This window comes from Cariama cristata, unplaced genomic scaffold (assembly GCF_000690535.1).
Source record: "Cariama cristata isolate BGI_N322 unplaced genomic scaffold, ASM69053v1 scaffold2562, whole genome shotgun sequence".
Lineage (NCBI taxonomy): Eukaryota > Metazoa > Chordata > Aves > Cariamiformes > Cariamidae > Cariama > Cariama cristata.
In genome coordinates this window covers 10241-25361 of record NW_009601917.1, presented here as the reverse complement: position 1 = coordinate 25361, position 15121 = coordinate 10241, and the positions used below count along the sequence as shown (strand labels likewise).

Here is a 15121-nt window from a genome sequence, read left to right as displayed (position 1 = left end):
GTCCCAGAATCTGAGATCAGGGCTCCAGGAAATTGCTGCTGGCTAGAAAGGAATGGGACCACTGCAGTCCCTTCCATATGGGACCTTTGTGGCATTGGATGCTGGTCGCTTGCAGCTGCAGCCAGGAGCAAGCAGCAGTTATGGACCCCCAGAGCCTGCTTGCCCTGAACATCATCTGGGTGTCCTGGGGTGAGTCCTGCTGAGAGGGTTTTCTCCTGCATCCCATGGCTTTGGGCATAGAAATGGCTAATGGGATCTTCTCTGTTACACCTGGGCAAAACATGTATCTGGGCTGCCTTCTGCGTCTTTTTGAAATTTACTCAGTGTCCAAAGGACACAGGACCCTGCACCTTTGCTGAAATAATGTTTTTCTGCTTGCTAGTCCCCACGTTATGGCCTCAGATCTTACCCCTTGTGAAGTGCTTTGGGGATGCTCCAGGGAAGGTTTTTGGCTTGCAGAGGGTCCCAGCACAGTGACATCCTGTCCGACCCCTCCGGCGGGTCTGTGTTTTGGGGGGGTTGCGGCTGCTTGCCAGAGCAGTGATCTGTGGAGGAGAAAGGCTGTTCGGCATGAATCAACTCTGAGCGAGACTAAAAATAATTTCATATTAACCTTTGAAGTTTCCCACCTCCAGCAGGCGCTGAGTGGGGAGTTTGCTAATAGACGTTTTGCAGGAGCGAGGGTGGGGAGCTCAAGCGCTGCTTTCTCAGATTGTGAACCCGGGGCATGGCAGGTGTCCAAAGTGTGCAAAAGTCAACGCTTTCCCCTCTAAACCCTCATCTCTAATAGCCCAGCGATCTACACTTGTCTCCCATACCTTGAGCAAGCAGGGTAGTTCAAACTAGATATGTGGCTTTGAAGTCTGCACAGGTTTTTGAGGAGAAACACAGTACTGATGCTCCATTCTTTCTTTTTTTAAAATTTTATTTTTCTTTTTTCTTTTTTATTTGTTATTTTTTTCCTTTTCTCTTGTTGCCTTTTTTTAAAATGATTTTTTCTTTTTTTCCTTTTTTTTTTTTTTTAAAACACTATTGGTGTAAAATGCAAGCCAGGGCAGCAAGGGCTCCCAGATGAAAGGCTCACTGAAACTTAAGCTTTTCCTTAAACAAACCTGAGATGCAAGTGCCTGAGGCCGGCCCGAGCAGGTTCCTTTACCCTGACAAAGAATGGGACCACCAGGCAAAGCCTGTCTGGGCACACAGCCTCCTGCCAGCAGTGCAACCTGGCTGTAAAACAGCTGTTAATACCGTAAAAACTGTGCTACACAGAAAACTGCTACCTAACAGACTACATTGAGGTTACAGGGGGAAATGTAGGTGTGCTGCCCTGTTCCTATTCACCTTCTGTTGTAAAATCATCCCTGGGGTAAATCCTTTCCTTGCATGCTTAAGAGGGCACATATTGCCCCAAAAGCCAGAGAAATGAAGGACCAGACTGATGAGCCTGAGTACCATGTCCGCAATTAATCTCTCAGCATGAGAAAAAGTCAGAAATTGGCATACCGAGATCCCTGGTATCTCTCCAAAAGTGCTGTGTACCCGCTCAGGTGAGCGCACCCTAAACCCGTAATTATCTGCTATCTATTTCCCTCCAATGCACATGCATGTTACGACAGCGGGAAAAAACACGTCCACATACAGAGGTGACAGGTTGGGCCAGCCACCAGTGTCTCCTGACATCACCATGTACGCAGATGAGCCATCCTTGGTCCCCCCAGCATTAGCGCTACCTGCATGTCTTCTCACACAGGTTTGGGGAGGAGTTCGTGGCGTGGAGCACTGCCTGGGACAGCCCCATCTTTGCGCCCTACTTCGCCGCCTACGTCAACAGCTTCCACGACCTGATGTAAGTCCGCTCCCCCCGTGCCGAGCTGCTGCTTTGCTGGGGTGCGGGAGGGTGGCAGCATCTGGAAAGGAAAGATCAAGGTCTTCTTGGGGTGCTCCACTGGGTGCTCAGCCTTCAGCCCTTCCTTACCTCACGGGGGGATGCTCCCCAAGAGATGCAGACAAAAGTCACAAGGGTGAAGCAAGAGAAGCGGGGATGGATCCGGTGCTTGTGTGAAAGCTTTAAACTCATTTTCAGCCCATCTTTTTCAGCCTCAGAGGAGAGGTTTTTTGCATTTTTTTTCTGGAGGTTAGCAGTATAAACTCAGCAACACAGTCTGAAGGCTGCTTTTGGCACTGGGCTAGAGGAAACTGAGAAAGCACTCAATCTGCAAATAAACCCCTGCCATCGCTGCTGGTAGCAGGAACTTCTAGGGCTTTGCATGTGATATGAATTAGTTATTTAAAGCCATGCGTTGAAAAGGCCTCTGATGAACAGGTATGCCCACCAGCTCTGACTATCAAAGAGTGCTTCCAGGAGAGGGGCACTCTCCCCATAAGCAGGAGGGTGCCAGTCAGTGTGTGTCCCAGGAGGGACACACCGCTCCATCAGCCCACTGCTGTGGCACACGATGCCCTTACACTTCCGACCCCGCAGCTGCCGTAGCCCTCCAGTGCCAGTGCCAGTGCCAGGGGGAACTGGGGCTGTTGGTACAGCACCTGCCCCAGGGGGATAGTCTGCAGCCACACAGGGACATGGCCCACCGAGGCCCAAGGGCTCTTCAGCATCTGGAGTAATTTCTGCCATTGGGATGTTGTGCTTCGGAGGTCAACCCAGCCAACCGACATGGGCCTAACGCCTGGGGTCTGGCCACTGAAGAGCTTGGGTTGTTATCTCCAGCCCATGCTGCTGCATCGCTGCCTGGCAGCACCTGAGGCCAGGATGCTATATACTGAATATTATTCATGGGATGCAGAGGATTTTGTGTTGCAATGTCTCACAGGAACCGACAGTTCCAGCCACAGTGAGCACTACCGTCGGGAAGTCTCTAGATGGCACGGTCTCTCCAGCAATGCTAACTTCGCCGAGGAGCTGACTTTCTCTGCCTCCTCCTGCCCCTGAACAAAATTGCTCTCCCCTTCCTTGCTGGGGACTGGAGAGGTGGCGAAGGGAGTTTGGGTGGTGGATTGGCTCTGCTGGGTTTATTCCTGAGTCAAGTTAAATATTCATCAGCTTGGCGTGATGAGTTGCTGGGCAGAGACAGGTGACCTAACAGAAAGATTTTGTGGATGCTGGACCCAGACTTCAGGTGTTCAGCGGGAGTTATGAACCTGAGCCCCCAGCCCAGGGTGAGAGGGATGCTGTTAGGTGTTTTGTAGTCCTGCCTGGGCAGCCCCAGACATATAAACTAGCCACTGGGCAGGGGCAGGAACCCGCTGTGCTCTGTGGTCACAGCAGTGGATGTGGCACATCCAGGGAGCTTGGGGACCACCAGCATTTTGGTGGTGCTGCCTCAGTTCCCCCCAGAGCACGTTACAGCAGGGCAGGGGTGGAAAGTGAGAAGAAAGCCAGGAGCTCACAATGCCCCCAAAGCGCACACATACTGCTGGGGATTTCATTAACATCTCAGAAGTTGCGTTTTCTTCCTCATCAGTATGAAACCTCTCAGAAGTACACACTGGCCCTAGGAAATTCCACAAGTTACCACCTCTGTGGTTCACTGACCCAGCTGCTGCTGATAGATGCTGCAGGGAGTGAGTCAGCCGGGCTCTGGGGGATGCAGGGTTGGCAGCTTTCCCTTCTCTGGCTTTATTATTTACTTCTCTCTTACCCCATAAGCCCCCCAGTGCTCTCTCAGGTACCTGGAGATCATTTAGCAGAAGCATTGCTCAAGTGAAAAAGTAATCAGCCTACGCAATTGCTCCACATGGTTGAACCTTCCCACCTGATGAGGAAATAGGTGTTTTTTTTAAGTACAGTTACTCAGTTGTGAATAATTTTCAGTGTATAGGATTGTGCAAAAAGAGTAATTACGTTGACCCATTGTGTGTTTCCAAAAGGAAGTACTAGATACACAAGTTTATTTAAAAATATTGCCCAAGATGCCAATCTGGATAAAATGCTTAGGGCAGTGTAATGGTTTACATTTTAACATTGACCCACTGGTGATGTGTGTCTCTCTCTTCCTCTAGGTCAGGGTTAGAAACAGTTTTTAAAGTCAACACTGAGGAACTGCAGAAGATTTTGGCAGCTCTGACGAGGAACTTCACGAATATTTTTTTAAATAAATTAAGAACAAAAGCACAGGTAAGAGGATCTTGGCCACATTATTTCCTAAATATAAGGGGTACATGCAGGACCGCTGCAGCAGCTGAGGGCCATCGCCCTTCCCTTGTCTCACCAACTAGACCTCATTTTGCAGTGTATGACGTTATGGTCCCTCTGAAATGCATCATGTCTAACATTCGTAGAAATCCTCCTTAACCCAAAGCGACACTTTGATCATCCTGGGAGTTTTTTGCTATGAGCAATGATACACTTGTCAAGCTGTTCACTTTAGTACAACGGCAACCAAAAGAAAACAGTATTTAGTGGCTTCCAGCATCTCAGGCAAAGCAGTGGGGAGAAACCTTACCCATAGTGAAGCACCAGGGAAGTCAGCTGGACATCACCAATGGGACATTTTTCCTCCTATCAAAACATTTGGATTTTTCAGAACTTTTATTTACCCTTACTTATTCATAGATCTGCCATCACGGTCTGTTATGAACCTCTTCAGACAGGACAGAATTCATTCTGGTAGAGGTGATTTTTCCAGGCTGTTTCCATGGTGAAGAAAGATAGATTCTTTCAGTGTGAGGATGCTAAAGCTCTGGTGTCAGCTGATAAACCTCTGATAGCAGCTTAACTTATGTTAAGAGGCCTAAAAAGCAACATGCTGCAATGCAGTTTGTCCTTCCCAGGTGCTGTAGACAGGACTTTCTGCTCTCAGCCAGCTGCGGGACCACTAGCCCTAGCTGGTATAACACAAGGCGGGGCGGGGGGGGCGGGAATTAAGCCTTTGGTCCTAGCCTTTTTCACTCTTCCTAATTCACTTTCTAAATCACCAAGAATAATTTTCAGAAACCAAGACAGTCACGCAACTGCTCCAATCTAAGCCAAGCCTCGTGGCCAAAGGGACTTCCCAGTGACTGCAGAGCTTGTCTTGGAGCCTAAGGGAAGGAAGCAGTGAAGCCAAGGCATTGAGCAAGAGAGCCAAAATGCCATGAGAACTGAAAGCAGCTGAAGCAAAACATTTCTAAACAGCCCTCCAGCAGGCTGGGAGCACAGAAGGAGGGCACAAGTGGGGGATATAATCGGGAAGGCGATTGCCAGGAGTCTAAAGAAAAATATTCTGAGAGCTAAGAGGAGAAAAGTACGAAGGAGATGTGCCAGAGAAGGGGTATTTTGAATTTGGCCCTTAGAGGAGTCTCTTCCAGGTGCCAACAGAAGCCTTCAGCAGATATTGCTGTGTTTCTATGTGGAGGTACCTCAGCTCTAGGGGCCCAGCAAGGGAAATAGCCCACTGGGGACACTTGGTCAGAGCACCTTGTACCCAGCGCAGATGGGAAACGGTGCCATTGCTCCTACGTCATCACTGACCATGAGGCATCAAGTTGGGGATGCTCCCAGCTGCTATTCGCCCACCACCACATCAGAGCAATGAGCAGAAGGAAAATCCCAGTGAGACTTTGTGCAGGCACGTAGGTCTGCAGGGAGTACAGATAGACCCCTGCAAGTGCTCTGAGCAAAAGGAGCTTGATCTCCTTGTGGAGAAGGCTGGAGGGGTGATGGATTACTGGGCTAATTTCCAACAGATTCACTACCAAGTGACTTGTCATGTCCATACTGGTTCAAACCCATGTAACGCTAGTATACATGGTTGCACGCCACAGCCTGTTCTAGCCATGCCTGAGTTTCCTCTGATTAACATTCACACCTGTTTCTTCATCCATACAGTAGGAATACAAATGTATTTACCTAAAGAAATATAGTTAGTGGATTAGAAGACGACACAGAGCCAGGAAATGGGGTGTCCCAAGTAAGCCTTTAATGCCAAAGCATCTCCTGCTCGGGAAGTGATGCCTCTTCTGTCTGCACTGGGGCACCTACACAGAAAGGGGAGATGTGGGTCTGAATTCCCTGGGGTGGAGAGAGAAACCCAACCTGCTCTGTGCTCCTGGTGCCTAACTCCTAGTGTGTCTTCATGCAGAGTGGGTGAGCCGTTGGTGCTCTGTGCTTTTCGGTTCAAGCCCCCCAAGCAGGCATACAGCTGGGTGCCTTCAGCTAGTGCATCAGCTAGTCTGAATATTACCAGTGCCACCAGTGAGTTGGTCTTTTTTCAGCCACTCCTTAAGAAAATCCTGACCAAGGACTGGATTTTGGCGACGGAAAGGCCGGACTCGCTGGCATCGGCAGTCTCACAGTTCTCCAAGCACCTGCAGCACATGAGGGAGCCCACGGGGCAGGTAGGCTGCTGGTCCCACACCCGGGTGCTGTGGTACTGGGGGGGTCCCACTGTCATTTGCAGGTTGTGGTCCAACCTGCAGACTTCTCTCCAGCGGTGGGGGTGTTTATAACTGTGGAGGCTGCTGCTGTGGGGGAGTTCAGCTATTACCGTACTTCCACATGAGAATATGCAACAACTTTCCTTTCTGTAGTTTAAATATGGGAACCCATCTCTTTAAAGAGGAACAAAAAGCTTTGGTGAACATTACCACTGAACATCACAATTCCATGAGTTGTAGGCTTATAGTTTCCTTTCACTTCTATGCAGTTGTGAAATAAATGGGTAGGTGACAACAGCTCTATATTTAAAATCTGCAAGCACCATCAAAACCTACTTTAAAAACAACCCTAAATATCCCCTTTTGCTACTAAGGAGTCAAACTGCCAACACAAAATCATGGGCTATTTCAGGGTGAGCAGTATTCCCATGGCATTCCCTTGGGCACTGCCATTGCTCTGTGCCGGAGCAAGGGGCTGTGAGCCTCCGGCTCCTTGTGGCAGAGCCAGCCTGGGCAGCATGGGCTGACGGTGTGCTGCCTTCGTGTATCTCCTCTACAGCCTCGGCTGCTGCTAAAGACCCAAGGGCTTCCCCTGCCCTCTCTCACTGCCATTGCCTCGCATGGGAATCACAGAAAGACCATAAGGTTTGCTTTTTTTAACCAGGAGCTTCTACGTGATGTTCATAAGTACGTGGTGAGGGAATACATCATGCAGGTCATCAAACCCAGGAGGAAAATGAATGGGGAGACACGGCAGCAAGTGAGTGAAAAGATGAACCAGGAAGCCAGAATCCTTAATAATACGCTCATTGATCAGGTATGTGAGTTCCCTCCTGGCATCCCCTGTCTGCCCTGTTCATGGAGGTGCAATATCCCCGCTTGGCTTCCCGAGGACCGAGGCGGCAGGCTCTCGAGGAGGGTAAACCTCAAGAAATGCAAAAGTGCTTAAAAGAGAACAAGCGAGGTGGTTACTGCAGGCTGATGGGGTGGACTTCCAGCCCGGCCGCTGCTCTGCAGCAGGGTCTTGTGCATGCTCAGCTGGTGGCTCTCCGATTGCAGCGCCTGTTTTTTTAATACACCCCCAGGCACAGGGGCACTTTGTGTAGGGTGGTTCATGTGCTGTAGGATCACACTCATCCTGTGGTAACTTCTTCCTGGGCCTGTTCCCTTGTCTCTGAAGGATTCCTGGTCTGGGTACAGCTCATGGAGATAAGTCCATCAAGAAGGTCCATCTGGGCACACAGTCTGCATACAGGAGGGTGATGAGGAGAAAATTGTGGGTGCTTGTGTGTTTTGTGACTAGGCAACATCAGTCTGGGATTTTCAGGGAAGCCAAAGTTTAATTCATTGGATTTTGCAGACAGTCAGGTGTCCGGAGCACTAAATCCCACTGAGGCAGATCCCTCTCAGAGATGAGGCACACAAAACTATTTTAGGCAACAGGAGGTGAAGTCTCCGGCGTGCGCTGCTGTGCCAGACCCCAGCCACAATGCCCTGCTCGGGGTCTGGCTTGCTGGGGTGCTCGTGAGCATCAGGGAGCGCAGAGCCAGGCCCCAGCAGAGCTCCGGGGGGTGCCTTGCCATTGCCACCTGGTGCCGCCGCAGTCAGCACCCCGCAGCCCCCCGGCAGCACGCTGCCTGCCCGAGGGCAGCCTCTCCTGCCTGCAGCAGTACTGTCTTATACCAGTAAAAGCAACCCGCTGCTGTGCTCTGCGCTGCAGGTAAAAAGGCATTTTGCAGGTGTTGTGCTTCCTCCTGACATCCCCGTATGCCTCCTCGTTCGCAGGGCTCTGACTCCGACTGGCTTCTTCCCGCCATCCACCACATTGCCAACATCATTGGGGAGAAGAAAAAAGACAAGATCAAGGAGTACGTCAAGGAGCTGTGTCAAGATTATCCAGATATCAGGTACATGAAATGGCAGATGCCAGAACTGCTGGGCTCCATCCCAAAGAGCACCAGCTCACCCCATGCCTTGGCCAAGCTCTTCAGCTTCTCTCTTCTGCTGGTAGACACAACTTAGAGGTCAAGGTGCCAGCAACAAGGGGAATCCCACCTTCTTTATGGCTGTATCCTTCCTCTTTTTTCCCCTGTCTGCTAAATATTATAATGCACACAAGTTACCTCAAAAGCCTTTTCATTTTAGAATAGAATAGAATAGAATAGAATAGAATATCTCAGTTGGAAAAGGCCTATAAATATCATCTAGTCTAGCTGCCTGACCACTTCAGAGCTGACCAAAAGTTCAAGAATGCTGATAAGGGCATTGTCCAAATGCCTCAAACACTGACAGGCTTGGAGCATCGACCACCTCTTGAGGAACCCTGTTCCAGTGTTTGACCACCCTCCTTCCTAATGTCAAGTCTAAAGCTCCCATGACGCAGCTTTGAACCATTCCCATGCATCCCATCACTGGCTACCATTTTATTGCTCAAAATGAACCTCGTTTCACTGTAAAGCTCCAGCTTGCTTTTCAGTGCATCACCAGTATTGTCCAGCTTGCCAATACACAGGGTCCAGCTTTGGCATAAATAGTTTGTCTCCTATTCCCAGGCTCAGACTTCAAAGTGCAGGAGACATTGATACAGTGCAGTTGCAGTTTCTGAAAAGGCCTCAACACAACCACTAAATTTTGGAATAAATTACAAATTCTTTTGTGCTTTCCATTTGCTGTTCCAAAGCAGCATCTGCAAAACTTAAGGCTACTGGAAAAGTAAATGAAGTGACTAGTTCTGTGCATGGCTAAGCAGTTACGTATCAGAAGTTACTTCCTCTTCTACAGTTCTTCTACCAATTGTTGAGAAGGAATATCAGTGGTACAGCTTGCAAAAAAAATCTATTTCATCAGAGTCATTTCAGAAAAAGACCAAAGGTTTTTGCACTGGGTTACACAGTTCCTGCTGGTTAACATTTATACAATCAAAATACACCATAAATTTAACAAATCGCTCAGAACACTGAAGCGGACCCTCAAATATTCAGAAAGAAATGACATTAAATACATTTTCCTCTCCCCAAAACTGAGGCTCAAAATTTTTCATAAGTATATTTAACTTGAGGGGGTCAAATATGCTTCATGTTTGTCTGTGTGGGGAAATTCAAGACATGGACTTGAAAAAGAATAATTGTTCCTGAGTAATTTCCTAGATGAACACTCCTATGCTGAAAAAAAAAAAAACAATAAAGCCTTAACACCAGCTGCCAGACTAAGCTGATGAAGGAGGCAGTGCCTGTTCTGGGAAGAGTCGGGGAGGTAAACGATGGCTAGTTAGGCTTAGCTATTTGAAAACAATTTTCCAGGTGGAAAAGCCATTTACAAGGCTGTGATTTGTGGTACTTTTTCATCATTAGCCTTAGACCTAAGCCAGGTTTTAAAGCTCGTCTGCTTGGTTGATCTATTTCCTGGCTTTCCATTATTGAGTAATATTATTTTTAACAATTACGTTTGGAAAATGAGGTGGAACCTGCTGGACCTACATTGTTTCCTGTTCAGGTCTCTGTTAATCCTTCCTCTGAGCTCTCAGAGACATTGCTGAATTCGTGTATACCGAGATTACTGGAACCGGATATGTTTCCAAGTTGGCTTTCCTAGCTCTTATCTAATTAGTGCCTGTCAGCTTCCTAAATATTAGCACTTCCATTACTCAACTCAAAATAATCATTAAATAAAAGGTCTGCAACCTCTCAGGAAAACTTGCAAAAGACATCACGTGTGTGTGGAGATGGAGGAGGAAATTCCCTGAAGCACCAGCAGCAGGAGGGTGTCCCACCAGCGCAGGGTGGCAGGAGCAGATGCTTGCTGGCTCGGTACCTCCACGGGCTGCAGACTCCCGACCTGGTGGCTTCTTCAGCGCAGTGAGGGGACGTTCCCCGGCGCCTTGCCATGGCCTTGCTCTGTCTCCGACATGGTTGTTGGTTGCTTACCTCTGGGCTGGTTTTGCTCGCCGGGACTGAGTGAGGTCTTGTTTGGTTTCTGCAGGAAGGAGCACATCCTGGCAATCCTCGCGCTCCGGGGGCTGGGGCGCACCAAGAGAGCAGCGATTTTTCGGCAAGGCTACCGTGCACTGGAGAGCCCCGACAGTAGGGACGGCAGCACACTCTTTGCTGAAATTGATGCCCCGGTGATCATCAGCTGCTTCTAAAACAGAACTAAAACAGCAGTCAGCATCTTCCCTTCTCCTACGCCGCCTCTGTGGCATGATACAAAATCTGCTACCCTGCCTTTCTCCTCTGCAAACACAACTCTTAGACTGCTGTGGGAAAAGGAGTAGTTTTCTGAACTTGCTACCTCGAGCTCAGAAACCAAAGGCAACAGCCACTGATCTCCTGCAAGAGCTCCTGGGCAGCAACTCCAGTCCAGGCACTGCGTCCACCCTGTGTTCAATAAAGATTTATTGCCAGTAGGCTGCTCTGTTGTTTGGTCCAAGATTGAGTCTCTTTTCAGGGTACAGGAAAAGAACCAAAAGGAGTTCACTTGGAGCTATATTAAGGCTTGGACTATGCATTGCACAATTATACAGCAGCAGAGTAAGAGCCTCCTTCATAATTAGTGTCCCTGAGCAACCGAGGGGCAGAGCTTCCGCAGAGATGTGGTAGCACCCAAGTCTTATTTCCTCCCCCATGAACCAGCTGGCACGACACAAGGTCGGTGATGTTGTGACCTGATGCCACAAACCACTACTTGCCTGAGGAGGAAAACTTTGGAGGGTAACCAAACCCCACAGCTTGGACATGCCACCACTCTGCACGCTAGGATGGACCCTGTGGCCCTTCTGGTGTTTCAGCAGAATTTCCTCGCTCGTGGACTGCCTTGCAAAACTCCTGTTGGACCAAAGACCTGTCCATGCCATCATAGCCTGTCTGGGTGGGCAGACATGACTGGATCAGATGTGCTATGTGGAAGGAGGCTCTGAGTCCTCCTTGCCCTGAAGAAAAGAGCCACCATGCCCGTAGTCCATTTTCTTGTATGTTCAAAAATATGTTAACAAATCTGGTACAATCTGACTGCAGTATGAAACTTCATGTGAGGTGGACAGGCATAGTGCTACAGATCGGATCCTCGCCTGGTGTAAACCAGCATTACCCCATTGATGGGCATGGAACACCACTGGTTTAACTCCATGAGGGATTCAAAGCATTACATCCAGCAGACTAAAAGAGACATCCAGCAGCCTACAACCACACAAATCTGATTTTATTTAATCCAATTTGTCCTTTAGGCTGCCCTCCACAGGAATTAATCCAAGACTCTGTACAGAGACATGTTTACGATCCGTCAATTAATGTGATAAATGGGGACATGGCACAGCCTTGAACACTAATTTGTCTGCTGCAGAGCTTAGAGCATCAGAGTGAGCCTCTTTCGTTTCCTTTGCTCCAGTTAGCACCAGTATAAATTTCAGCCCAGGTGTGCAGCAGGTGCTGGTGACAGGCCAAGGGAGCTGTTCTGATGGATAAGAAACACAGAGTGTGCCTTTAATTCACAATCATCATACGAAAATTTTTCTAAGGTAGACTTGCTACCTCCACAGTCAAGATGAGGTGTTTTTCTAAAGATGGCTTTGAAATATCAGGTATAAATTGAGAGCTTGAGGCAGGAAATCCTGGGAGGAATCTTCTGCCCTGCATCATTCCTCAATGCAGCTCATGACGATTCCTGCAAATTCTCAGCTTGGTCACTCTCTATTTGCTATGGAGAAGCAAAATATCATCTGCATCTCCCGTTAGGTGTGCAGGGCTCGGGAACACTTTGGAGCTCCCCTTCCCTGTCCTGGGGACATGGTGCAAGCAGGGAGCCCTGGATTACACCCCCCCGTGGGTGTGTGAGCTACATCCCCCATCCCAGCAGAGAGGAAGGGCATCAGCGCTGAGGGATTTACATTTAATGTCAAAAGCATTGACTATGTGAGGGAGATAAAAAGGGGATTTCAACTTTTGCATCCTCAGTCTGAGATATCTAAGACTGGATTTTCAGAGGAGTGCAGGATTTGAGGCCCTAAAACCTCAGTAGGAGTTTTTGTGCATCAGAAATTTCCCTCTGCCCTGTATGCATCTCTGATCCAAGCACCTCATGCAAGGCACTTGCGGCACAGAAATTTTCCCAAGTTCATTAAATGTATAAGGGGTTTTCAGTCTTGTTATTTTACTGGCAGTCTCTCCACAAAGCAGCTGCCTTTCCTCTGGCTCCAGCCACCCGGCCCTGGGATTAGATAAGGCACTTGGTTTCCGTTTTCTAATAAAAGCAAGTTGCTACCCTGAAGTCATGGAGGAAAGCTGGGCACAATGACCTGCCTTTTGTCACAGCCTCTCCTGGGACACTTGGATCCTGCAGCCTGGCATCCTGTCAGCCAGCAGCAGGAGCACAGCCTGCTTCCTCCGGGAGCTGCTGCTCTCCTGCTGCTTGCTCTTGAGCAAACTAGTTTAAGGTTAACCCCATTAGGGTGAGACTACGGTTCAGTCCCTGCCTTGTCCCAATTGCCACGCAAGCAGAGATGGAGCTCCAGGGCGAGTGGGGAGCGGGGTGTTCCCCCCCTGGGCAGGAGGATGCTCCATCTGGGCTGCAAGAGCAGATCCTGGAGACGTCTAAGCAAGGAGAGAAGAAGGGCTGTGCTTTCCATAATGAGCTGCTGCTGTCCAGCCGTCTTCTGTGAAACACCCAGTGTTCATTAGGACCATATTGCACATTCCAAGAAAAGAGAAGAAAGGCCTCCCAGGGGTTTTATTGTGGAATATGTTGCTTTTGTAGGAAAGTACCAAGGAGCTCACTTATTACCCTGTTAACTCCCTCTGTTTGTTGTTTCCCTGTGGTTTCCACAATCAGCCCTATTCCTACCCCAGCACACAGTTACATTCCCTACTGGGAGATACAGCTCACTTTTACCCTGCCAGGCTCAAGCTACCAAGTGCAAGTATCCAACTAAATGGAAGAGCCAAAACCTCTCCAGATTTAGCTTCTTAGGAGTGAACACTGCATTTGGGAGGGGGGGTGTGGTGTGGTGTGTGTGGATCTGGCACAGCTCACAGCGCTGTGTGGGTAGTGACAGATATTTTTTTTGTTTCAAAGGTCTCTGCTGTTTCACAATACCTTTTTTTTCTGGTTTGGGGTAAAAGTAGTGTTTCCAGTACTCTCTGTCTAAGGGAACAGTGCCTGCAGCCAGAGTGGCGCGTGGGCTGGGGTTTGCCATCTGAGATCAGCCTTTGGGTGCCATCGTTTCAGCAATTTCACTTGGTGAAATTGTCCTTTCCTGAAAGGAAGATATGGTAAACAGGCTCGCTCCAAGCAAGAAAGAAACAATACCAAGGCATTGCAGTGAAAGCATGGGAGGTTGTCCCTGAGCTGAGGATCCTAATCCAGCAGTCAAAATGTTCCAGAAAAAGCCTTTTAGTGCAGCAGCACTATAATGTTTAGCTCCTTGCCATGTGGTATCTTTCAGCAAAGAGTCCTCAATTGGGTTAAAATATTAAGGATTTCCAGTGAGAAGTGGATTGCAGTATTACATCTTCTTTACAAGTGGGGCCATGTGGCCTGACACCACCCAGCAAACACGGCTGGGAAGAAAAGAGGTGCCAGGATGCTATTATCGAGGGGTGGCTGAAAAGTAAAGCTGTATTAGTTTTAGGCTTAACTATTTTGGTAATTATATATCACAGCTCCCCAAAATACTGGTCTTTAGCAAAAATTTGTCTTCTGTATTTTGCATATTTCTCCATGGAATCTTGTTGCGGTTGGATTTACTGCCCCAAATTAGTCATTTTGGTTCTCCACGTACTGGGCAGATACAGGAGTGCTCTGCTCAGCATCACTGTGCACCTTCATCCTTTAAGGACATTTTTATGTAATACTGCTAATGATCACAAAACATTAGCACTGGGATTGGCCCACCTCTCCCATAAAAAACATGCAAGAGATCAGTCAGATTGCTGGAGCATTTATTAGACATAGTATGTCTAAACTATTTATTATTACAATAAGAAGATAGTATTGGGAAAAGGTAAAGACTGGTATAAAGTAATGTGTGGGAAAAGCGGATTAAGATTAACTTTTGAAGAGCTACGAAAACTTCCTCTAGTCCCACAGCCACATAACTAACCAGTTGTGTGAGGACACTTTCTGTGGGGGTCAGGCATAGAGAAACAAGCTTCTCCTACAGCAAGTAGATGCAAGTTAGATGCAGCAAAACCATTGCTAGTGCTGACAGGGCTGAAGTGCTGAGGACAGCGTGGCATCCATACCATCAGTGGCATTTAGCAGCAGGCCAGGCTGGTCGTGCTCTGTGATGGGGCCAGATGTACTGAGTCCCTTCAGCAGCGCTGCGTGACCGCACAGACACGGGAGCAGGAGCGCATCGGTGACCTGAGCCACCAGGCTGACAACATGTGGTGACACTGATGCTATGGCTTTCTAGGGCTGTAGTGATGCAACGGACCATGGGGCCATAACCAGCCCCACAGGGCTGTTTCATTTTTGGATGCCAACCTACAACGAGGAGCTGCATCATTAGTGGCCCACTGTGCCAGTGGCAAGAACAAGACCAGGGAGTTTCTCTTGCTTTCACATGCACATATCCAACAGTGCTTTCTGCTGATGCTCATCATGGGTAATCCCAGAACTGAAATTAAAGAAAATCAAAGTAATCATAAAGGTCTGGCATCCTAAGCAAGGCACAAAATGCTGGGGATCATTTCCTGAGTGAGGGAGCTCACAACTTGACAACACTTTTTCCAAAACTCAGGAAAAAATATTTCCTGAA

At 48.5% G+C, this 15121-nt stretch overlaps 1 protein-coding gene across 1 annotated transcript in view; it reads left to right on the top strand.

The window, feature by feature from the left end:
- Positions 1 to 10513, top strand: part of EXOC3L4 (exocyst complex component 3-like 4) — a 95296-nt gene extending 84783 nt beyond the window's left edge. The window contains exons 8-13 of the mRNA XM_009710620.1: positions 1751 to 1846; positions 4018 to 4132; positions 6211 to 6333; positions 7037 to 7189; positions 8158 to 8279; positions 10351 to 10513. Of these exons, the coding sequence (XP_009708922.1) occupies positions 1751 to 1846; positions 4018 to 4132; positions 6211 to 6333; positions 7037 to 7189; positions 8158 to 8279; positions 10351 to 10513 (772 nt within the window). The remainder of the gene's footprint in view (positions 1 to 1750; positions 1847 to 4017; positions 4133 to 6210; positions 6334 to 7036; positions 7190 to 8157; positions 8280 to 10350) is intronic.
- The last annotated feature ends 4608 nt before the right edge of the window (positions 10514 to 15121 follow it).